This window comes from Aptenodytes patagonicus, chromosome 7, assembly GCF_965638725.1.
Source record: "Aptenodytes patagonicus chromosome 7, bAptPat1.pri.cur, whole genome shotgun sequence".
Classification (NCBI taxonomy): domain Eukaryota; kingdom Metazoa; phylum Chordata; class Aves; order Sphenisciformes; family Spheniscidae; genus Aptenodytes; species Aptenodytes patagonicus.
In genome coordinates, this window is record NC_134955.1 from 20,500,559 (window position 1) to 20,527,052 (window position 26,494).

General features: G+C 43.1%; 1 protein-coding gene across 4 annotated transcripts in view; it reads right to left on the bottom strand.

Annotated features, from left to right (window-relative positions):
- The window catches only part of TSPAN4 (tetraspanin 4), a 496,491-nt gene that overhangs the window by 409,775 nt on the left and 60,222 nt on the right, over window positions 1–26,494 (bottom strand). For all 4 annotated transcript variants that reach the window (XM_076344250.1, XM_076344249.1, XM_076344246.1 and 1 more), the window contains one exon: window positions 1,560–1,652. Coding sequence is in view for 2 of the 4 variants with exons in the window: in XM_076344246.1 (XP_076200361.1) it covers window positions 1,560–1,652 (93 nt within the window). In the remaining 2 variants the exon portion in view is untranslated. The remainder of the gene's footprint in view (window positions 1–1,559; window positions 1,653–26,494) is intronic.

Here is a 26,494-nt window from a genome sequence, read left to right on the forward strand (position 1 = left end):
TCTTGATCACAATGATCAGGAAGAACAGTGGTAATGCAAGGTACAACCATGGCCTTGATCAATATTCCTAATACATAAAATATGCATCTCATGGCATGTCTGCAGCACTGGAAGCAGTCTTCCAGCTGAGCAGTTGTTTTTTTCCTTCGACTCAGCCTCACTTTTAACTACTTTTGATTAAAACGATTACTTTCACTCAATATTCAGCTTCTGACAGGTATTATTCTCTACATATGCTGCAAGCTGGCTCTATCCTTCCAGGAAAAACACAACAGCTCACTAGAAGCAACCTTTCTTATTTTACAAGTCATATATAATTTATGCATCCGCAATATTGACAAAGGCTAGAAATACACATCATGTCCAATTCTCTTTCCTATAACTTTGCAACAGAGATTTTGGGGCCTTTTCCTTTTAAAGCGTTTCTTCCTCCTGCTACCTGAGCACGATTACTTCCCTCATGCCCAACCCCATAACCCAAAATCTACACCATGTCAACATTCAATGCCATTTAATTGTACAAGGGTCCTACACTCCCACTTACTATTTTTTTTTGTTCATTGAGTCCTCAAGTTTTTCTCAAAAGCAAACACCTGCATATGCATAGATTTGCTCCTGCCCTTCCAGTCTTGCAGATGGATTCCGCAGAGGAGATACGCAACTGACATTCAGCTCTCCCAACCAGCACAAGACAGGTAAATAATTGTCTGAAAACCAGAGATGGCTTTGCAAGCAATTGTTGTACCATCATTTTACAGGGTGCAAAATAGTAAAACGCACTCAGGTGATTTTGATGAGTTATTGGCAGAAGAGAATTATTGACAACAGAATCACAGGCAAGTTACATGGACATTCACAGCTGGTAGGAGTAGGGAAGTATTTTCTTCACTGTATTTCTTTTAGGTAGAAATTAAAAGAGTTTGAGGGAATGAGGATTTTCAAGAGTTTTCATTTGGTATCCAAATAGCACTGAATTAGCTAGCTCCCTTACACTGCTGGGAAAATTCCAGCCTCTCATTTTAAGAGTTTACCTAGGGACATTCCAGCACTGAGACACCCTCTCCTTTCACCTGCCACTGCCTACGACTAGATGCCACACATGTATGATGTGTTTGCTTCTGGCACTCTGAACAAGTAGGGAAGTTTAATCTTCTTTGCCCAAGCAATAATTTTCTCTCCTCTTTTTATTTAGATAAGTTTTTCTTTCTGAAGCTGTTCTCAGGAACAAAATATTTTGTCTAGTTCTCATCTTGGCCATTGAATGAATAACCAGAACTCACACTCAAAGTGCATAGTATTCCATCATCCCCACACCACAAACCCCAGCACAAGGTGTGCAGGCAGCCAGAAAAGAAGAGTTTGCAATGCTGAGCTTCCAGTATGAGCTTTTAGGGGCAGGGGGGGGAAGGTATGTATCCATTTGGCTTGGGATCGGTAAATCAAATCTTTCTGCAGCAGTAAGTGAACTGACAAAGTATAAATAGAGAAAAAGATTAATATCACAGATTACAGCTAACATCCTTGCTGGGGAAAACAGAGTGTGTGTAGGAGAAACTCACTGTGACTGGTGGTTTTGCAGATGACACAAGATGCAGTTGGAAGTAGCTTTTGATCTCCCACAGCAATAACAGACAGCCCCTTCAGTGATGCCACTGCAAGACACAAAACAACAGATTTATGAGTAAAACAGGCAGGTGGTGATCAGGAGTCACTTCAGGAACAGACTTTTCAATCCAGGATTACAGCTCCCTGCTTCACAATCCCCTTCCCCTCCCCTCTGTACTTCCCCACATGCTCTTCAACCTCAGTGAAGTTTGTTACTAAAATGAAACTCAGGTCACCAAATAAAGATTGACTTATTGGAGAAGATCTCTTCTTGCACATTTCCAACACAGAATTAAAAAACATTTAAAAGAGGTGACTTTTTCCTCATTGAATACACACAGAAACTAATAAAGTGAGAGTGAACACGCAATGGCAAGAGACATAAGGCATGCTGGGCACGCAGAGGAAAGTCCAGGTAAAGGGTGCCTACAGAACAGCTCCCTGTAATTTATGGTCCACCAGCATCCCAAGAAACAAGCTTTGTTGCTCCCAAGGAACAATGCACAGAAAGCATTCAGAAAAGAGCACAAGCTTAGGCTTCCTATGCAGGAAGAGGGTCATGGCAAGGGAGAGCGAAATTGATAAATATTTCTAATCACTCAAGTTTCTGAGACTGACAAATGCCAAGCTGGTGGTAGCATTTTATGCAACAAATACCCACAAATGAAAAGCACCTTCTGCCGGGAGCGGTAAAATTGCACAAAGTGATGCTGCACAGGGAAAAGTAAGGTTGTAGCTATACTCAAATGCATAGAAACATTCAAATGCATGATCAACCAACAGTTTAGTTCTACCTACAGAAGCAGCTGTAAGGTCTGTACTGCGGACAAACCTTTCCGAAAAAAACCAACCCCTTCCTTTTCCATTGCAGCTTTATCGTTATAGTGGATAATGAATTACACCACTCTTTTGTGCCACAAGATTTTTGCTAGTGTATACATCTCCTTATCATTAAGTTTGGAACTGCAGATAGATTTTAGTTAAGCACAATGCAATTAGCCCCACTGTAAATTACTTAGGGTTAAAAAGCCAACCCCTACAAAAGAACTGTGACATCCTTACTGACCACAGACAATCAAGACTGCAGTTTATCTACTCACTTGAAAGACATTTGGTCTGTAGACCAACTGTGCCTGGTTTGCCATAGTGTAACTCCTAGTTTTTGTTGTTTGGGTTTTTTTTAATCTTGCTATTTCAGGTGCTTAATGCCACTAATTTCCAGATGGTCTAAAAATCCAGCACAACAGAAAGCAGGCTACATCCCTGTCATGGGTGTTGCTGTCTGACATTTTACTGCCACATAAATCAAGCAGGCCCCAAAGGAGAATCAGCAATGCATTCCCTAAACATTGCTTTATTTTGTTTTTTCTAAAACAAAGAACTAAGGAAGTAGATACCAAGTGTTTCTTGAGAAGAGAGAGCTGCCTGATGATTTTTAGATTTTTTTTTTTTTTCTAAACTTGACAAACACCAGAAGCAACATCACCTTTTAAGGCAAAAGGCAGCTGAAAGCAAAATCGTTCTTTTAAGCCAGACTGACTCATAACAGCCAAGAGTCTTCCCAGAAAAACAAATTCAATCATGAAGCAAGAACAAGCTAGAAGTAATAACAATGCAAACGAATCCTTCTTTCCCCATGACTTTTGTGGACTGATGTTGGCTGGTTCTGCAGGTGTTCTTGGCTACTGTGAAAAAGAAAACAAGCTAGACAGACTACTAGCTTCACCCAGTCTTACCATTCATTTGCATCCCTAGAGAGTACAGTGCAGTAAACACAAGCACAGAGGCACAGGAACACATTTCTTGCCTCATCTTTTCTATAGGAACGCAGGAGGAAGTATGTATCTGAAGCTGTATCTACACTGCAGTCAGACGTGCTTTCAACACAGTCAACAACCAGCTCAAGAGGTAAGGCAGAGAAGATGCAGAGGCATGCACACAACACTGCCTCCAGTGAGCCTGTGTAGTCATGTATAACCTAGTATAGCCATATCTTCATCACACCTGTTAAACAATGTTAATGAAAGCTAGGTCAGGTACAGCTATTCAGGCTGCAATCCTGCCTCCTGAAACAGAGGTTGTCGCTGCCATCAGAAGCAGCAGCATTACACTAATGAGAGGATGTGATCTCAGTAGGCTGCATCTAAATCTACTCTTCAAGTCTAGAAGACATCCAAAATCCTCCTCTTTGAGGATCATAGTCATTGCACACATTTCCCTTGACCTGTCCAACACACGAGCCCAGGCAACTACAGTTTCAGCAAAGAAGGTGCTGGCACCACCAGCAGAGAGACCAGGGCTCCACTTCCCCCCTCCCCAAATGACCTGCTGCATAATCCCAGGCAAAACATTTTGTCTGCTTGTGTCCCACTTTCATTCTCAGGTTGATTTTTTTTTTCTCCTCTTTTGACCAGGGACCACCTTCTACAAGATGTTTATGTCTATTTATCATGTGTTGCTAAGCACAATGGGGCCTCTAAGTATTAACTTTAAAAATAACAGGAACATCAGCTGCAGTGTAACTCAAATTAGTGCTACAAGGCTCCCCTCAAACCCAACTACACCAGACATCCTGCTCCGGAGACCAGAGGCTTGTGTTTAATCTTTCTGTCCTGGCTTGTGTCAAACGCATCCTGGCTCTCTGGCATGCACCACACAACCTGGAGTCCATCTAAAGAGAAGTCTCTGACAACTCCCAACCATTTAGGAGACTTTTTTTCAGGCTAACTTCACAGGTTCTTAAGGGGGGAAACTACAGCTTAGCAAGAGAGGGTGAATTGAGTCCTAATGCCTAAATTCAAACCGTCTCATTAAAGACCTGTCACAGACAGCTCAGCTTTCCAGGAACTTGGACACCCTGAGCTAGTCGAGAGCCCTGCTCTCTGATTTTCTTGCTTTGAAATGCCTGTACTTGCTCTCCCCACTCTTGCATTCTTCCCTGGGCATTGCTGTCAGAGACAGAGATCAAGGTGACTTTCTGCTGTGACCCAGAACAGCTGTTCCTTTGGGCTTATATTTCTCTGCACATTGGTCAAGGAATCTGGTTTCTAGGTGCAGGACATCTCTCAGTGCCCTAGTACTGTCCAGAGCTTGCTGGTACTTCATAGAATCATAGAGTGGTTTGGGTTGGAAGGGACCTTAAAGATCATCTAGTTCCAACCCCCCCTGCCACGGGCAGGGACACCTTCCACTAGACCAGGTTGTTCAAAGCCCCATCCAGCCTGGCCTGGAACAATTCCAGGGATGGGGCATCCACAACTTCTCTGGGCAACCTGTTCCAGTGCCTCACCACCTTCACAGTGAAGAATTTCCTCCTAATATCTAACCTAAATCTACCCTCTGTCAGTTTAAAACCATTACCCCTTGTACTATCACTACACTCCCCATCTTTCCTGTAGGCCCCCTTTAAGTACTGGAAGGCCGCAATAAGGTCTCCTCAGAGCCTTCTCTTCTCCAGGCTAAACAACCCCAACTTTCTCAGCCTGTCCTCATAAGGGAGGTGTTCCAGCCCCCTGATCATCTTCAAGGTCCTCCTCTGGACCCACTCAAGCAGGTCCATGTCTTTCTTATGCTGGGGGCCCCAGAGCTGAACACGGTACTCCAGGTGGGGTCTCACAAGAGCAGAGTAGAGGGGCAGAATTGCCTCCCTCGACCTGCTGGCCACGCTTCTTTTGATGCGGCCCAGGATACAGTTGGCTTTCTGGGCTGTGAGGACACATTGCCGGCTCATATTCAGTTTTTCATCCACCAATACCCCGAAGTCCTTCTCTGCAAGGCTGCTCTCAACCCACTCATCACCTAGCCTGTATCTACATTTGGGATTGCCCTGACCCACGTGCAGGGCACTAGTACTTGGCCTTGTTGAACTTCATGAGGTTCGCAGGGGCCCACCTCTCTAGCCTGTCAAGGTCAAGGTCCCTCTGGATGGCATCCCTTCCCTCTAGAGTATCAACCACACCACTCAGCTTAGTATCATCCACAAATTTGCTGAAGGTGCGCTCAATCCCACTGTCCATGTCCCCCAACAAAGATGTTAAATAATACCAGTCCCAGTAAGGACACCTGAGGGCACCACTTGTCACTGATCTCCATCCAGACATTAAGCCATTGACCACTACTCTCTGGATGCGACCATCCAGCCAATTCCTTATCCACCGAATGGTCCACCCATCAAATCTGCGTCTCTCCATTTTAGAGACAAGGATGTTGTGTGGGACAGTATCAAATGCTTTGCATAAGTCCTGGTAGATGACATCAATTGCTCTTCCCCTATCCAGCAATGCTGTAATCCCGTCGTAGAAGGCCACCAGATTTGTCAGGCATGATTTGCCCTTAGTGAAGCCATGTTGGCTGTCACCAATCACCTCTCTGTTTTCCATGTGCCTTAGCATAGTTTCCAGGAGGATCTGCTCCATGATCCTGCCGGGCACAGAGGTGAGACTTATTGGACTGTTTAAAGGCAAAGAGTGAACTTGGCAGTTAGGAGACACTTAGTACCATGATATGCTAATATTGCCTGAGTTTTCATTCTTCTGAGCCCAGTCAACAGATTTTTTTTTTTTCTTTCCCCTTAAAACCAGAAAATAGTTTCACCCTCCCTATTTTGAGGCAAGACCCATAACATGATAAACACCAAGCTGCACCCATTTGGGCAGCAATCCTGAGAAACGGAACTATTATCAACAGAGACATCATCAATGGCATTTGATGCTGACCCTAAAAAGGAGGAAAGGTTTTGCTGCGTGGGTCTTTCCATAAGGCATTACAAAGTGATCTCTTTTTGCCAGTGCTCACATAGATACCCAGGGCTAGATATTACCAGGGACAGCAGGTAGCAGGGAATTGCCCTGATTTCTGTCACAATGGCACATAGGACATACATCTAGAACTACTCAACTTCCCTGTCTTGAAGAGAACACACAGAAATTCCTTGTGCCACACAGATTAGACACAGCCACTTTCACCAGTGGCAAGGGACATACTCTGCTTCCAACTACTGCAACTATATCAGGAAATTTACTGACTGCCTGTACTCTTGCATTAGCAGACAGTGCCTGTAACAACAAAAAAAAAAAGCTATTCTGTGAAGTCCTACTAAACACAAGAGGCTGTAGAAATAATATTTTAAAGCAGATACTAACGCTGCTTGCTCTTGTTTTTCAGAGAAAAATACCAAAAAGAAATGTCAGCAAGTTTCACCTCTGCATCACCACCCACCAGTCTCCCACCCACCCCTGCTTTTTTATTTTATATTTTTTAAATTAAGGTAACATTGTATTTCTTGCCCACATGCTTTCCCCTCAAACAGAACTCCCGTTGACAACTTGGAATCATTCTATTTACTTGAAATCTCTTCCTTCAATTCCTATTGCTTGATGAAAGTTGTCTCCTCACCCTCAGAAAAGATTACAACTCTCCTGCCGTGCCCATACCCATCACCATGTACTTAAAACCCAGCAAATCTGCCAGATAAGCTATCTCCACCTGATATCTGCACAAGCTTCAATACTTGAATTACCCTCTTGGGGTATATTTTTTTATATATATATATATATATAAAAAAAAACCCATAGGGGAATATATAAATAGATACTCCCTTCCCACTCATATTTTAGGATTTCCTGAACTCTACGCTATTCTTATCCTCCTTACATCAGCATTAACCCTGACAACCATATTCCCGCAACATGTGCTTCACTCTTGTCTCTGAAAACCACTGGATTGATTTTACTCTTTGGAGTTATTCTTTACAAAGTCCAGAATATGGGACTGTAGCACAGTTGTGTATCAGCTCTTAAACTGATGAGCATATGTAACTTTCATTAGAGTTAGTGCAAACAGCAGAACACCACTCAAGCACTCTGCCCTAAACATCCACTTGCATTCTGCATCCCTCGTGTGAGCTCTACTGCAAACCTATTATCTTCTGAAAAGGACCACCTTCTATCAACTTTATCCAACACCAAGAAAAGCTCTTGAGTGAACACTAAATCCAATAAAGCTCCAGCTCATAGCTACATCACCTATACCAAGAAATGGTACAGAGCTGCAAATGTTACCAATGAACTGTGATCCCATGTCCTTGAGATCCATGTACAATTTACAACTAAAGAAATCTCTCCTCTGTCCAAGATTAAGGCTCCAGGGAATATTCTTTCTCCTTTGCTTTACCAAACTACAGTTACAAAACGCAGCTACATGGCTGGCAGACTTGTAAGATATCCAACCTCTTTCTACTCTGTCATATGTATTACTGTAATACTGGACACTTTCCAGTACTGTATTAAGCAACATAACCATCTGTCACATGTTGTTTAATCTTTTAGCAGCATCCCAGAGAGAATTACATGGCCTGGAGTATTCACTTGACAAGGTTTTGTTAAATATTTGCATCCTGTGTTTCTGCTTGCAAAGGCATCTGTGCTCAGTATGTAGCACTGAAAACTGCAAGATCTGTGATCCTCCTTTGGCTGTTCCCAAGTCTCAGACTGACCCATGAGAAAGTTCCCTCTTCTCCTGCAGAGGAGCTTTCACTTTTATCACTTTTATTCCCAAATACAGAGCAGAAAGATGAGGCTTTAAGTTCTTATGTACCCTGGGCACTCTAGATGGAATCAGCAACACAAACAACCCATCCTTTGGGTAGGATGAGACTGTCCCAGTGCAGCCTGAGAAGGCAGTTACTCCTCAAAGCAGGTAAACCTACAAGGGAGGCTGAAATGTAGCAGACTTCTGAAAGCCTCTCTGCATCAGTCATTGCTTTCCATCATTGTCATCTAACTCTCAATGTCTGCCTTTGTATCTAGTGTAACTAGATCCCAAGGAGATGTGTGCTATATTGTTAAGTAAGATAGGTTACTTTGAGAGTAGAAATTCTTGAGGAGTTTTAATAATCATGTGAAATCCAGAGTGTTGTGCTAGACAATTTATTTAGGTTTCCAGACATCACCACTCTTCCCTAGGCTTGCACAAGCGGGGCTAAGGAGCTCTGCGAACACCTGGCACTGGACATACAACCACAGATAACAGCACCAACTCAGTCACTTGTAGCACAGAGCCACCCAACCTCAACCACCATGGAAAGAAGCAGAGGTTCTTTGTGGGACATGCTACATCTCACCAGAGGGCACAGGAGCAGCTCCCACAACACCCTTCTGTACCTGCCAGAAAGGAGAGGCTGCCTGATGCTGACCGTTCAGTCATAATTCAGACACTATTATGACGTGCACTAATAGTTTAATAGTTTCAATATTCGTAATTAAATCAAAATTATTAGAAGTCCAAAATATGAAACCTTGATTAAGGTCAGCAGCTTTAAACTTGGTTTCCGTTTTTAGCTGATATGCCTGAAAAAGGGCTGATTCTTCCTGCTTAGCAACTATGAAAACATATCTATATGTTTAGATTAAAATACTCCATACGGTAAGGTTCAGCATGCAAATGTGTTAAGGAAGATACATCACCATTCATTTAACTAAGCAGTTATGCAATAAATGATACATTTATTCAAGTTTCAATTTTTGCCATTTTTAGATGAATGAATGATGGATTTCCTTTTTACTAAAGTTGGGGTGGTTTGTTTGTTTCTTCTTTTGTTTTGTTGGGGGTGTTTGTTTGTTTAACTTTTACTTTATGTCAAACTGTCCCTTGAATGAAAATTGAAACCCAATTAAAATCTGCAGAAACAGCATTTATTTGCTACCTAAACTGCCCCAAACTTGATGGCTCACCAAGAGAAGAAAGTAGGTATATCAAAACAAACTTTACATTTAAAATTGTTTTTAAAATAGTATTGTCTATAGTGAAAGAAAGTAAGGAAATGTGACTGGTTCTACAAGAATAAAGATAATATCTCACCATCCTTCATTTAGTCTTTCTTCTTCCCTCCCCGGCACAAGCTATAACATTCTCAACTTCCAGTCAGCCTCACAACTTCACAAGTTACCCGTCATGGAACTGATATTGCTGAAAAATTTAAATGACAAATATTCTCCCTACACCTGCAGAATAGGCTATTGCTCTCACAAGTTATCTTGGCACTGCAGTGAACTCTTTTTCCAGACAATTAAGCCACTGATTTCCTGTGGTTCAAGCACTATCATTTTCGTTTAAAGCGCTAGCCAAACCTGCACTGTTAAATACTTTTTAATTTAAGTGCTATTAAATGGTTAGGGAAAGTTTAAATCTTAACCTGATTTGTCATTATTTCAAATTCACCATTGAAGAGGTTTCTTTTCAGAGAATACATTTAATTTCATATATACAATTATACATACACACACACAAATATAGACATAGCACTGTTCAAATGCATTGATTCCAATACTCACCCAGTGATTCTTAAAACTGTTCCAGGGCTTTCAGAAACATACAGTGTTTTTAAAATATGACAGGTACTCAGCTCCTGAAATATATTCTCAGTGGACATAGCCAACTATCACTGTAAGCCTTTAAGTAGAGATCGTAGGTATTTTCTAAAGGAGTTACTCCAATTCCCAAAGAGCTGATACATCTCTTACAGTATCACAACACTACATACATTTGTCCCTCTGTCATCTTTATAAGCACAAGAAGGACTATCCTTCCCATGCTGCGATGGGTATGGACCTGAGACACTATGAGGAAAGCAACACCAGCAACAGCAGGATCCTCCCCACTCTCCAAGCTCTCTCTAAGCAAGGGTAACGCAGCACTGCCTGAGCTAACTGATGGTTTACCAGCTAGGTCCAGGGTCACACCACGCTCTTTCAGAGGCCCACCTATTATTGTGGCATGACATTGAGTCACAGCGATGCTTCAAGCTGCCCTGAGATCGTCCACAACACTTGACATCATGCAGGAAGACAGAAGTGACCTTCCCAAGGAGTCTGCCACAGAGCTGGGAGATGAACCAAGTACCCCCACACTCCCAGTGTGCACCCAGCTCCACGGGGAGCAACAGTCACGTAAATGCCATCCCACAAGCATGCCCTGAGCAAACACATAGAAGCACCTGTGGAGGAGCAAGGTAGACAGGAAAATCAGCCAGTGTAGGAAAAGGAAATTTTGGTGGTAACAACAGTTTACATGTCATTTAATTTTCTACCCCAATCAATCAAGTGAAACACTTAAGGATGCAGCACTGTAAGTTTTCTAGTGCTGTAATTTCTGCAAAGTACTCACTTCTCTTCCCCCCCCCCCCTTTCTTTTAAAGCTTTTCAGCTTTTCCTTTTAAGCTAGTGACTTAAAATGACTGTTATGTTAGTTTTGTTGCTGTGGATACACCAAGACACACGTTTTGCTCCCAGAAAATCTCTGAGGCAGTAAACTACATCATACAATTTTTACCACAGTATTTCCAGGGACAAGACACACCTATGCTATCTTTGCCCTTTGTGGTAACTTCAGAGTTAAAACAACACATTCCCAATTTTGAAGCAAGTCTAGATCTTTCGCTCTCCTAAACCAACCATCCAAAACACACAAACCAAGTAAGTTTTCCATCTCAGGTTGTAGCAATTCCCTCTGCTCTGATCCTCCATCTGGCCACAGAGTAACTGGATCTGGCCACAGGCCCCTGTGCTGGCAGAGCAATGTAGCATCAGCTGTGAGCACATCAGCCAGCTATTACAAAATAACACGCTCTTTTGCTGGGCCAGAATCACTGCAGCTATGGCAGGCACTTTGTGGTAAATGAAGAGCTGCTGTGCAGTAATTTAAGAGCACTGGTGTTTGGCAACGGTGTGAGCACTGTATGTGACCTGGTCAGTGGGTGAAGTAAAGCACAACTCAGATCTATCTGGGCCAGGACAGCAGCGTTCACATGGTCCAAAGAGTTCTTCGCTTTGACAAAGTGTTGCTCTAAGCAACTTTCTGACAGTCTTAACCGCTGGATTTCCCCACAGACTCGTAGGCCCATGTCCCCTTCTGTCTGGGGTGAGCACTCACATTCAGTCTGCTTCCAGCCAAAGCCCTTTAGACACACACTTACCCCCTCTTAGAATCATAGAATCATAGAATCATTGAGGTTGGAAAAGACCTCTAAGATCATCGAGTCCAACCGTCAACCCAACACCACCATGCCCACTAAACCATGTCCCCAAGTGCCTCATCTACACATCTTTTAAATACCTCCAGGGATGGGGACTCCACCACTTCCCTGGGCAGCCTCTTCCAATGTTTAACCACTCTTTCAGTAAAGAAATTTTTCCTTACATCCAATCTAAACCTCCCCTGCCGCAACTTGAGGCCATTTCCTCTCGTCCTATCGCTTGTTACTTGGGAGAAGAGATGGACACCCACCTCGCTACAACCTCCTTTCAGGTAGTTGTAGAGAGCGATGAGGTCTCCCCTCAGCCTCCTCTTCTCCAGGCTAAACAACCCCAGTTCCCTCAGCCGCTCCTCATAAGACTTGTTCTCCAGACCCCTCACCAGCCTCGTTGCCCTTCTCTGGACACGCTCCAGCACCTCGACGTCCTTCTTGTAGTGAGGGGCCCAAAACTGAACACAGTATTCGAGGTGCGGCCTCACCAGTGCCGAGTACAGGGGCACGATCACTTCCCTACTCCTGCTGGCCACACTAGTTCTGATACAGGCCAGGATGCCATTGGCCTTCTTGGCCACCTGGGCACACTGCTGGCTCATGTTCAGCCAGCTGTCGACCAACACCCTCAGGTCCTTCTCTGCTGGGCAGCTTTCCAGCCACTCTTCCCCAAGCCTGTAGCGTTGCATGGGGTTGTTGTGGCTGAAGTGCAGGACCCGGCACTTGGCCTTGTTGAACCTCATACAGTTGGCCTGGGCCCATCGATCCAGCCTGTCCAGGTCCCTCTGAAGAGCCTTCCTACCCTCGAGCAGATCAACACTCCCGCCCAACTTGGTGTCGTCTGCAAACTTACTGAGGGAGCACTCCATCCCCTCATCCAGATCATTGATAAAGATATTGAACAAGACCGGCCCCAAAACTGAGCCCTGGGGAACACCGCTCGTGACCGGCCGCCAACTGGATGTAACTCCATTCACCACAACTCTCTGGGCCCGGCCGTCCAGCCAGTTTTTTACCCAGCGCAGAGTCCACCTGTCTAAGCCGTGAGCCTTCTCGAGGAGAATGCTGTGGGAGACGGTGTCAAAGGCCTTACTGAAGTCCAGGTAGACCACATCCACAGCCTTTCCCTCATCCACTAGGCGGGTCACCTGGTCATAGAAGGAGATCAGGTTGGTCAAGCAGGACCTGCCTCTCATGAACCCGTGCTGGCTAGGCCGGATCCCCTGGTTGTCCCGCACGTGCCTTGTGAGCGCCCTCAAGATGAACTGCTCCATAATCTTCCCCAGCACCAAGGTCAGGCTGACAGGCCTGTAGTTCCCCGGATCCTCCTTCCGGCCCTTCTTGTAGATGGGCGTCACATTAGCAAGCCTCCAGTCATCCGGGACCTCCCCCGTTAACCAGGGCTGCTGATAAATGATGGAGAGCGGCTTGGCGAGCACCTCCGCCAGCTCCCTCAGCACTCTCGGGTGGATCCCATCCGGCCCCATAGACTTGTGAGCGTCCAGGTGGCGTAGCAGGTCGTTGACTGCTTCCTCTTCAATTATGGGGGATTCATCCTGCTCGCCGTCCCTGTCTTCCAGCTCAGGGGGCCGAGTACCCTGAGGATAACTGGTCTGACTATTAAAGACTGAGGCAAAGAAGGCATTGAGTACCTCAGCCTTCTCCTCATCCTCGGTGACAATGTTCCCCCCTGCATCCAATAAAGGATGGAGATTTTCCTTGGCTCTCTTCTTGGCATTAATATATTTGTAAAAGCTTTTTTTGTTGTCTTTAACGACAGTGGCCAGATTGTGTTCTAGCTGGGCTTTTGCCTTTCTCATTTCTTCTCTGCACGACCTAACGAGATCCCTGTACTCTTCTTGAGTCGCCTGCCCCTTCTTCCACAAGCGGTAAACTCTCCTTTTTTTCCTGAGTCCCAGCAAGAGCTCCCCATTCAGCCAGGCCGGTCGTCTTCCCCGCCCATTCTTCTTACGGCTTACAGGGACAGCCTGCTCCTGCACCTTTAAGACTTCCTTCTTGAAGAACATCCACAGCCTTCCTGGACCCCTTTGCCCTTCAGGACCGTCTCCCAAGGGACTCTCTCAACCAACGTCCTGAACAGGCCAAAGTCCGCCCTCCGGAAGTCCATGGTTGCGGTTTTGCTGGCCCCCCTCCTTACTTCACCAAGAATGGAGAATTCTATCATTTCATGGTCGCTAAGCCCAAGATGGCCTCCGACCACCACATCTCCCACCAGTCCTTCTCTGTTTGTAAACAGCAGGTCGAGTGAGGCACCTCCCCTGGTAGGCTCACTTACCAGCTGTGTCAGGAAGTTGTCTTTCACACACTCCAGGAACCTCCTAGACTGCTTCCTCTCTGCCGTGTTGTATTTCCAGCAGATGTCTGGGAAGTTGAAGTCCCCCACGAGAACAAGGGCTAGCGATTGAGAGACTTCTGCCAGCCGCTTATAGAACGCTTCATCCGCCCCTTCATCCTGGTTGGGTGGTCTATAACAGACTCCCAGCAGGATATCTGCCTCGTTGGCCTTCCCCCTCATCCTTACCCATAAACACTCAACCGTACCATCATCACAATCGTTGAGCTCTATACAATCAAAACACTCCCTAACATACAGGGCCACCCCACCGCCTCTCCTTCCTCGCCTGTCCCTTCTGAAGAGTCTATAGCCATCCATTGCAGCACTCCAGTCATGAGAGTCATCCCACCATGTTTCTGTGATGGCGACTAAGTCATATCTCTCCTGCTGCACAATGGCTTCCAGCTCCTCCTGCTTGCCGCCCATGCTGCGTGCATTGGTGTATATGCACTTGAGCTGGGCTATCGATTTCGCCCCCAGCATCGGCACGCCACCCCTAGGCTTATTTCTAGTGAGCCTGGTTTTATCCCCTTCCCCCTTCGAACCTAGTTTAAAGCCCTCTCAATGCTCTTGTTACGGAGCATCCCAGGACTTCACAACCTGCTGCCCTACCCTTCTCAAGTCCTGCAAAAATTTGGATGCCTTGGGTAACACTCCCAAGCACATAGTCCCAGTGACAAGATGAGAGGCTCATTATAGGATAACCACACAGAATACATTGAAAATTTATTTATGGTCTATACAGGAGTCAAATTATAACCTTTCAGGCAGGATCAATAACAGTTTCCAAGCCACACTTATTTGCAAAGTTTAGAAAGCATCTAAACCAGTACCCAGATACTAGGTATCTATACCAAAGATACTAAACAGCTATACACATTGCTGGTACCTCAAACACCTTCCCTCTGGAGAAGGATTTAAGAAACTCCTTTAATGAGATCGTTAGCACCACTAGGCCTCAGGAAAATGCATCTCATGAAGAATCAACATTGCTTTCTGTGTTTGCTTTAAGTCCCATTGTAGAAATGAAGGTTGGCTTAAACCACTGTAAATATTTTGGAATATTTTACACTCAGTCAAGAGACCCTAAATGGCTTTGGAATCAACACCTTTACATTATTTAGAGGTTTTAAAAAGTTTTGTGCTGAGTCAGTTACAGTAATGCCACATTGCACCATATTAGTTAAAGTAACTTGACACCAGATGCAGTTCTTTACCTCCTCTCCAGATCCCTGTTATACAGGCAAAGCAGTTATCAATGGGACTCGAGTCTTCACTTCTCCACCCCTCAGTTCTCACACACAATAGAGAGAACACTCCAAATAATTGGTCCATCTTGAGACCAAAAATCTGCCCTTTGATAGCAGAAATCATCTCTCACAATACCTGCTTACTATGTCTAGCTCAGGAAATTTCTGTTTTTGTTTGGGGCAGACAGGGCAGTACAGCATACTAATAATTACCTGCTTATACTTAACAAAAATGGTGGAAACAGGAAAAAAGTTACATCTATTATATATATAAAAATATGAAAAAAATAAATGCAAAGCTCCATACAAGTCTATGACAAGATAGAGAGCCCATTTTGGAGCATCAGAAATTTACAGAAGACAAAAAGCATCCATTCCCAGGAAAATCCAAATTTAAAGCATTTCACTTTGATTGTCCTTCTGTCTTGCAGTTTGCTACAATCACACAAGAGTTAGTCAAGTACATTAAATGCTACAGGTAGAGATTAAACTTGCAGGGATAACAGCTGTTCACTGGCCACTGGTATTCTAACAGCATTATGGCTAACCAGCATATTTCTTCTTAGAACCACACCAGGCCAACAAGTCAATAACAACTGTAATGTCTTTCTTTACCTCTCCCCAGCAGTTTCTGCCATCTGCCTTTGCTCTTCTGTCTCATCTTCAGCCTGGCACAGTCTAAAACCACTCTCTAGTTTATTATAAGTGCATATACTTATGCACTTTGTACAGCTAGTGCTCTACTCTCTTGCAAACACAATGCTTGGCTGATGCCTATCCATCACAACTAGCATGCACTACTCTAATGAAGACAAAACGCCTCTCAACCCAGAACCCAAGCAAGCAGGCCCCTTATGGAAATGCCTGCTCATACAGCACTGTAAGCACCACTGATGCACTGGGGTTGTCTGAAGCCTGTGAATTAGCTGGTCCCTGTCCTGAGCAGATGGCCAACCAAAGCACTTACTTAATTTTCAACTATGAGAAATGCTGCTGTTGCTACCTACAGTGAGACTATACTTAAGAAATGTGCTGTGGCTGTATCAAAACATTGTATCACTTAAGATATAAGTAAACTCCTGCTATGAAGATAACGTCCCCTCACTTCTGGTCTGCTTTAACATTAGGCAGTCCATGGGAGATAAGGCAGAGGGATGATACCTCACAGCTGGATGGGAACAAGAGCCGAAAGTCAGCCACAGGACATCAAGCAAAGTCTGGAACTGGCTGGAAGAAAGTAATTCTTCATTATGGGCAGGCTGTGAAGTATAAGCTGATAAAAGTTGCTCATGTTCTACAAAGCAGGAGAGAGGCTTAAGAAACAACACCCAAACTTAGAAATACAAGTTATTTCTTGTACCTGGTCCATGCTTTCCATGACTTGCCAATGCCATAATATTCCAAACACTAAGCCAGGTATACAATTTCATCTCCAGTCAACGTAAATCCAGCCAGCAGTTCTAAACTATCTCCTTTCTATACCTTAATCTCTCAATGTAGGTGACTCGTATCAACTATTACCTGTTCCCACTTACTTCCACTTCCCTGCAAATATGACTAAGACACCTACAATTACATGACAGTTCCTGATACAAGGAACTGGTGATACTTCTTCACCACACAAACATACACACAGCTGTGTCGTCCTTGCACCCCTCCACCTGGAAGGAAATCCAGCCACTGGGGGAGATGAGGAGGAAGACTCTGGGAAAAGAGGAGGATGAGACTCAAACAACTTGGAAGCCATCCTCCTTCCCAGCAAAGAAACCACAGATTACCCTGGAGATTCATCTGTGCCAAACCAGCACATTAACAAAGCTACCAGGGACCTCAAGCTTCCCCTCAGCCCTTCACAGCCCTGCCATGCTTGCTAGGACACAGATTCTCAGGTGGGGTGAAATGCATGAAACTCCCCCCAGTTCCATGAAGCGAGGCCAGTTTATACTGACTAATGATCTGGCTCAACATATCCAAGGAACTGATGCACTCATTAGTTATCCTAAACAGCAGGATATTACAGTAAATTATGACAGCTGCTGTGTGTAGCTTTTCAAAACTCTTCTCTACGCCTTTAAATACAGCTAGCATTGGAGATGTCCTTTACTAGGAAAAAAAAAAAAAAAAATCTATAAATCAGCACCCTGTACAGAGTCCAGCAGTCTATAACGGTGTTACTTGCCAGCATTTGCAAAGCAGCGACGCACATAGTGTAAAGGTTTTGCTAACACCAATTCACATGTACTGCTTTCAGTAAAAGTAAACTCAAAACCACTCTCCTCTCTTCATCATCCCCGAAGTAAAGCCTGACATCCTCCCTCCCTCCTCTATGAACCAGCCAGTTCTCCTTTCTGCCTTTATAATGTTGCATTTCTCTCAGTTTTAAAAGGCACATGAATAAAGGCATAGCCTGAATTCATGAGGAAACAAACAAACAAAAAAATTCTTACACCTTCTGAAATGTCTCTAATTCTAAATATTTAAAGATACTTTCTTATGGCCCTCTACACTAATACCTCTACAGTCCTTAAAGTGTCACTCCACCTCTCCGCATCTTCCAGTCTCTCCCACACCCTTGCTACTGTACTTACCACAAAACAGTTGGCACAAGGGAGCAGACAGGACAGGATAGCTTGGGCCCTTCCACCTCCTGTACATTTGTGCAATGTGTACTGTCCCTGCCTCACAGACATCACAATTTAAACAGATGAGGCTGGGAGAAAAGAAAAACAATTTACCTCATTTATAGGTTTCAGGAGACCAAGAATCTTGCTTGTGATCACACAAGGAAGTTTATGGCAGAAGTAAGAACTGAACTCTTACATCTCCATTCATTAGTATGACTCCAATAACATCTTTCCTTTCAAGAGCAGTGTGTCCAGTCATTTCTTACCATGAGAGGTCAGGAAGGACTTTGGCTGCAGACAGACATTTTTCTCTCATTCTCCCCCACCTGAGGAGAAATGATCATGTTTTCCTGGACTTCATGACTTGAATGCACAGGTAAATGTCACCCGCATAAACAGTTACAACTCTATCCGCAACAAATGAGGTATGTCCTGTTCACACTGATGGTAACAGTTCTCTGGAGCACTGTAAGAAATTCCGTCACAAAAACACCCCAGTGGAGTCCCAGACTAATTTGCCTGACTCTTTGCCCTGTAAATTAATGGATTTGAATGTATGTCAATACATGGAACCTTAGGCACATATAAGAAAGGGGACTAGCAAAAATAATTCCTGCAGACCCATTTCTCTTGGAAACTCCTTCAATTGTGTCTGCAAGATAAAATAAACCAACAGTCTACAGGTCCTGGGGAGAAGAAAAAAACAAACAAACAACCGGGGAGGGGGGATGGGCGAGTGGGAAAAGGTTACAGCAAAACAAGCTGAGGAAGCCTTGCATTTATCCCCTCATGGAAACTATCCGAAGGGAGCCCAGGGCTGATACCTTTTTGAGTAGAAGAATCAAGCAAGCAAGAAAATAACAGGAGACCGAAGCCCACTGCCACTTTGTTATAATGCTAATGGAACACAGGAGGAGGCTGGTCTGGCAAGCTCAGGACGGCTCTTTCCATCCTGTGCTCTCATAGCACAGGAACAACTTCATGAGACTAGTGCAATGGTTCATGCCTCCACACCCTAATCCCCACTGTGGCAGCAACAGGTACTCTAAAGGCATAAATCCCATGCTATAAAGCTATGGTTGCATGGCAGCATGCTATAAGGAAGAGGAAGTGATTCTAATTACAGCTCTGATCCCTTCACTCCTGCACTTGCAAGAAAGTCAAGTTTAAGGAATCTGCTTTACCAGTCATGCCTTTCCCGCGGTACACAAAAGCCACCCCACTTTGTATTCTGAACTAGCCAGGCAACGTAGTACATTCTTCATCTCCATACCCAGGAGCCTCTCAGCAACTCTAGCTGGCCATGATTACATATAAACTTCTACAGAGAACATAACAGGCACTTTTGAAATGGGAATGAAGTTAGCAAATTATCAAACTGGAAGACAACTTCCATAACCTCCCAGTTAGCATCTACTGCATGATGTAAGAAACATAATGTGCTTCTTCAGAGTCTTTCCCGTTTTTAGAGGCTTTGTCAGAGTAACAGTCCACACACACACCCCCTGAGTCACCAACTGGAGACACTTCACATGCCTCAGTTCTACCCTCACGTCAACAACTCCAGTTTAAAAGCTAGACCAGAGACACAGAGAGAACATCAAAACCAAATTCATCAAGTTCCTCTCATCTCTTGCTTGCTAGATGGAACTTTATTTACATTGGTCAGCAGCATCTGTCAGGGAATTAATACAAAAGTAAGCATTGTTTTGGCCAATTTATTGAGTAACGAGTATTTTCTGAACAAACACTTCCCTTGCCCTGTTAGTTGTACCCATCTAACCACTATGCCAGTAAAGGCACACAAAAGAGTCTCTTCTCTTCAATAAGGAGAGTCACAGGAATGAAACAAAAGGGTTGCAGTAGGTGTGAGAAATAGCCCTTTCAGAAAAGCATCAGTATATTTAAATAAAGATACTAGCTTAACAAGAGCAAATAAACTGCAGTACTTCTCTTCAGATAAGAAATAAGCAATGCTTAATCAAGGTAGTCATTTTGCACTGATGGAACCAGTCCAACTACTGAAAAATAACATTTTACTGAAAAAGCTTTCCAGTTCACAGCCATCGGGGTCATTATCCCAGAATAAGAATGCCTGATACTGGTATAGTTTGTACTTCTACAAGAGAAAGTTAGAGTAGTACATTTATACTACTCTAACAGGGATAGTAAACATTATAATCTATTCAGTAAAGTATTCGCCCTCCCCCTCAATCACAGATGTAATCACCATCACATATTGTGGGATAGTCCCACTGCCAGGCAAGGGAATGCTAAACCACGTGGATGTGAAGAGCTAGATTCCACAGAAGGAGTGGCCACTGGGGAAGAGAAGAAAGCATGCTTTATCCTCTGGTTCCCATTTTCTTTTTAAGGAGCACGTAACTTTTGTGGATCTTGCTACTAGGCACATTTTGTAAGGCAGAAAGTAATTCCATTATAGATTTATCTCTCTCTTCTGCTAACACTTTCTTTGTCAGATCAGCAAGTAAAGTTTCCATAAGGTCAAAATTGGCTTTTCACCCTCTAGAGACCCAACTGGTCTTTTCAAGGAGTTTAATAGCCTTTATCTCCTGAAAACATTTCAGTTGTGTGGGTGGCTCCTCTGATTCCCCTTGCATTATAAATATATCTGCAAGCCCTGCAGACAGCATCAGGCACACATACAGCATAGTCACCAAATGACATTTTTCTGTTGAATACACATAGATTACAGGACCACATGCCAAGGACAACATCTATGCTCTAATGCCTATCAAAGCTAAGGAGACTTCGAACTAACTCACAAGGCAGCCAGGCTGATTCTGTGACAATATCCATGCAGCTTCAGCTTTGTTCCCCCTTTAGGTGCATCATAGCACATTTTCCAAGCCTGTTACACTAGTCGTCAGCACCTTCTTCTAAGCAGAGCTAGCCCTGCTTAGGAGTACTAGAGACGTTCTCAACTGAACAAAACTTTCACCTCAGGAGAAGCAAAGTTCTGGAAGTCCAGCAATTAAAGACATTCACTGTATAAGAGGACATCTCTGTTCTGTATGTGGGGTGCAACATGTTCCAATGAGACCAACTTCTAACACAGACCAGTCCTCAGTCTACAGTACTTCAGTTATTTCATACAGCAGTGAAGAAAGCAGGCACAACAGTGTGGAAATGTGAACTGGTAGTGTGCATGTTCACGTGTATACTTGTTCACACCATTATTATAATCTCTTCTTTGTTACAGGTACTACGTAGAATATCAGTATCAAGAAAGAGCATGACTCCTTCACACAAGGCACTGTACCTGTCCACCTTTAACATACATGGATTAGTTTATACATGCCTCAGCCACAGGCTATGATTTTTGTACATCTTAGTCTTTACTGCATGTTTTCTCACCGTGAGACATGGGTTCTCATCATTATGAAGACCAGAAAATACGGATATATTGATATATTCACATTGGCTCAAGGTTCAGCCTCAGAGTAGACCACCCACTCTGATTACTTACACTGCCTCCCATGCTAGTTTGCAACACTAGTTTGCTGGTACAAACTCGATCATCAAAACAACCAGTCTGATCCACATACTCCAACAAGCTCAGTTGTACTTGGGTACAAGTACAGCTAAGAGCATACAGACACAGCCACAAGAGCCTGGGTCTGAGGCAGTTCCATGGGCACTTTAATCAATGTGTAGGATGCTGCTGAAAGGCAATCTGGCTCACGCTCCCCTCCGCCTACCTGCTCTTTACCTGTCTCCTCTCTCATGCTGACACTAACATTCAGAATCAGCTGTGAAGTTGGTAATTCTGGGGAAAAAAAAAAAATCTGGCATAAGGAAAACAGTGAGAAAAACACAGCCACTGGCAAGAGGAAATCAGGACCATCCCTTTCTGCAGTACTCTAGATGCATGTTGCAAAAGCATTTTAAGTTCGTAACAAAAAGGAATCCCTGGAGCTACAATCCAAGCACATTTTCAAGTGTCACACGATGAGTCCTAGACAGAGCATATATGAAACTTCAAGTAAGGCTCTTACGCCTGTGTTAACACACCTACACCTTATATAATAAAGAAAAATAATCACAATCCCTAATATATAAAGGTTACAACGCAAGCACGCAAACGTAAGCTTATACAAATATTCAGTGAAGACAACAAACTTATTATCTGAACTGTAAGTCAGAGCATTACTTCAGATTCAAAGTTGTTGCTAGACTGCGTTTTGTTTTTGTCATTGCCATTACTTGAGATTTCAGAAAAATTCACGTGTACTCAAACTCTGTCTTCAGGAATTCGTCAAACAATTTTGAACAGAGTAACAAAAATTTGAGAAGTGGATCGAGCTTTTCACCTGCCAGCCCTACCAGCATCCCTTTTAATCAACATCAATAACCATTAGACACAGTAGCAACTGTAAATTAATGGCCTAATCATGTTTAATTCCTGACATTTATAATAGCAGCATGATCTTGATGGACTCATTTAGCATTAATAGTGCCATTGGTCATTAATTCAGCTAAAAAATTTCCCTTTGCAACTCAATATTAAACATACCAATTGATAATTATAATCTTGAAACATTACTGACTTTTCCTATAGTAAATTTTACAATTGAACTGTAAGAAAATGGGACTTTCTGGCAGGTAAAAAGGGAATAGCATGAAAATTTTGTTTCACTTAAGCCTTAAAATACCATGCAAAATAAGACACAAAATGAAATGGGAGAAAAATGCTTGTCTTCATTTAATCCAGAAAATGAGGAAGCCCTTAAAAGGCTCTGAATAAGATACACAACCTGGGTTCAACTCTTGTGGTCTTCACTTCCATTAATAATTTAATTATCATATGTGATGCACAGAGACGACTGTGTGCCTTCCTGTGTTCCTACACGAGCTGCCAGAAGGAAGACTGAAATTTGTACCCATACATGGAAATTATACTCTGTGATCTCTTTGCTGTCTAACTCCCTCCAGTGCTGCAAAGCCAAGTACCCAACCAACCCCAGCCCCTTTGCAAATGACACCACTAAGTCCTTAGTTCCCTTCCTCGCATTTTATTCATATACTGTGGATAAGTTACGCCTCCTTTTCCTCATCTTCTCTCTGCTTAAAAAGTACATTGTCTTGGGGAAAGGACTGGCTCTTCTACATGTGGCAGTTCAGACCTGCTAAGCACTCTTGCAATTCAAATGACAAGAACTTAGAAGCCATTAGAAAAATGAATGAATGACAAGTCTAACCCACAGTTTATGAGCTGTACATGGCTAATGGAGCACGTTGTTGAGGCTCACAAGTGCTCCCAGAAGGGGCAATTTATAAATTAAACCCAAAACATTAATAACTCCAGAGCAAGCACAGCACAATCATGGCCTATGCTGTGCCCAAACAAGTCCTTCTGGCAGGAGCCCGCTCCTCCAGGTTGCCTACTCCAGCCGATTCCTGCATCTCATGTCTTAGGTTGAAAATTATAAGTGACTTACTCTTTAGGGAAGGTCACATATTGTTAAACAACATATCAAATCCATCTTGTGCCAAGAGAAACTGCTTACTACAAGAGCAGCTGAGGGCATGCAGCACCTTGCAGGTAGATCTGGATCTTGCTGCACTCTCTGTGCTAGCTGTGTCTGACTGAGACAGATCAGTCTTTCTGCAGCTCTGCCTACCACCACTTCCATAACACAGGAAGATTTCTGAGAAGAGGGGTGAAAAGGTTAGATTTTGACACACCAGATCAAAGACTCTGATAATTGAAAGCAGCAAATTAAATTCATTTGGTACAATTTTATGCAGCTGGTGAATGAAATTTTCTTTCAAACACAATCTGGATAGTCTAAATTCTGCTGCTTTGTGTGCTGGTACAAGAGGAAGGGCCTGTTCTTTTTCCAAAGCCTCTCTCAGTCCTTCTTTTTATTGCTATGCATTGCTAACGCCAAAAGGCATGTTCAGAATCTCCAGTTAACATATGCAGAGGAAAAAAAAAAAAATAATAATTTTTACTAAGCAGACATTAGTTATGCAAAGGAACAAATGAGATCCTTCTGATGGAGATTTTTCTGTAATCAGGTCCAACATCTCAGAGAGCTCAGAATTACAGAAAATCCCAAACCGCACCACTGGCACATTAAGGGCAAGATTTTGTGATCTAAGCAAACAATTTTTAAGATACCTACAGAACTGGAGCAGTACAAGAAATTTTTGCAGATTACATCCTGCTACAGCCATTGTGTGTGAAGTGCTCTAAGTATATTACAAGGAAATAGTTGTCCCTGCTGAGGACCTTTTATTCAGTGTGGCTTTAATTTTCCCCTACACACCTTAATAGAGCCTGAAAAATACAAATCAGCTTCTCCCAAGCTTATTTGGGTGTTGAGTATTTCAAGCTCTAGGTACCTCAAAACTTTAAATACAGCAAAACGAGTTGAGTGCTGTCATCTCACTTAACTTTGCTGACTGCAGAAAAATATCCTAGAAACCCATTTCCTCACTCAGCTAATTCATCTTCCCTGCATGGCCATACAACAGCAGAAGAATGTGCCAGTGACAGGCACTGATGCACTGGCTTTTAATGTTGATTTCATATATCTTGTTGGAGTGAAGCCATGACAGAGGCATTTGTTATTCCTTCTCCTCCAAGCTTGTACAGAAACACAAAACAAACAAGGTCTTCACTGTAAGACCAATAAAAAGCAGTTAGTTTATTTCCTTAAAGCAACAGTATCTTTACTTAATTCTTATTTTTAGAATGCAAACCTAGTTTTAAGTTTAAGAGGATTTTTTAAAAGGAATTATGTTACAGCCTAATTCTGCCATATTCTACTTAGGACATTCAAATAACTTTTCAAGTACTCCAGAGAACAATGCCCACCACAAATTTCAGTGTTAGAAGGTTCTTTTTAAAGTTGCATACATAATACAGCTTTGACTTTTGAGGTTAACTCAAGCTTTATAAATATAGCACAGTGTCAAGTACTGCTTTCAATTAAGTACCAAAGAGTGAATGCTCCTATTTGCATTTTCCCCAAATGTCAATACTTCACTTGACAAATAGAGAGATGAAAAATCAGGACAGTTTGTTTCTCTTTCCTGCTCTACAGCTACAAACAAGGTGGAAAAGTCAGAAATCTACTTGTTCTAGAAGCCTAAATATCATAGGAACTGTCTTTTCTTTAAATCAGTGCCTAGCTGCATCTTTTAGTGTCAAAATATTTCCAGTCAAGCTCCCAGTGACCAGAAACAACTACCTAGTAATGGCTCTGTTTAAAAATGTAGTTAATGTTATATGCAGGACACAATATGATAAATCAATCTTCCTCCCAGCCCCCTTTTCTTAACTTGCATTCAAAAAATGAAAGGCGGGGTGTGGGGGGTTTAAAATAAGTTAAAGTGAAACTAAAATTGAAGTACTGTATGGGTGTCACTTCAGTCTCTAATCAAATGTATTCAAACCACCAGTAATCGATTCTGCTATAGCAACTGATGACAAAGCTAACAAAAAAAAAGCATACAACACAAGATTTAAAGGGGGGGTTGAAGTTTTTTATTTCCCAACACAGATCACAGTCACCATCAGGGATCTGTGTCTCTGGCTTGAATCGTTATCCTCAGCTCCACACTACAGCCATATGTTTCACATTAAAATGAAGGACAACCAAGGGTCCTTGAAGGATCGGACACAGTATCTTTTTAAAATCATGCACTCATCCCATAGTTGCATAACTAGGCACAGATGGACCTCTGCTTCCCCATGATTTCCCTGCTGCTGCTAACATCTGACAGCATTCCCAAGCTGGACATCAAGAGATGAGGAAACAAATGCAACATCTCAAAATAATGGGGAGTGAGTGTCATCTCCAGGTCTCCAAGACTGGCAATACAGAGGACTACGAGAGGTGAACTGGCTCCCACCCTGCAAGCAGTTTGGCTTTGTCAGACACTAGTGGTTTGGCAACCTCTGTTTGTTACCACAGACCTCCACCAGTTTGGGATTGTCATTGACCTGTTGAGAAATACTTAATGAGCACCACATGTTCCCCAAGTGTTCTGGGATGTAACCTAGTCCAACAGAAAAAACAAGAGAGCTATGCAGACAGCTTAATAAATGGCAATACAAGCATTTTGGCTTTTATGCATGTCTTGCAGTAAAACATGCAGTGACCCATGCTCTCTGCCAGCTTTGGAGAGCCTCTGCCATGAATGTGACTGATAGCATTGCCAACAGTAAATCTATCACCCCAGCTAGGATGAAACACTCCCATCTTTACAGCTGGAGCCCTGATCTGCAGCTGGATTAAGATATACAAATCTTTCTCTGGTGTTGCAGGCCACATGGAGAATTTCTGAGCATACTATGAACGTATTATTCAGCTGCATCTAAAAACTTATCATTAACATTAAGGTAGGTAGCATAAGAGGAACGCTATCAGAGGGCCCCATTTTCAAAATGTATTTAGAGAATCTAAAAAAAAAAAAAAAAAAAAGACAAACAATACAGTGATTTAAGAGTTTTCAAACCAGGCCTTAAAAAAAAAAAAATTACATTCAGAGAGAGCAAGCATCCTCTCTTTGAACACCTTAGTTCACAGACCAAGTTAGCAGCAGAACTCAAAGTCTCTGGCCCCGCAAACTACCATTCTCACTGCTACAGCGGCAGTTATGC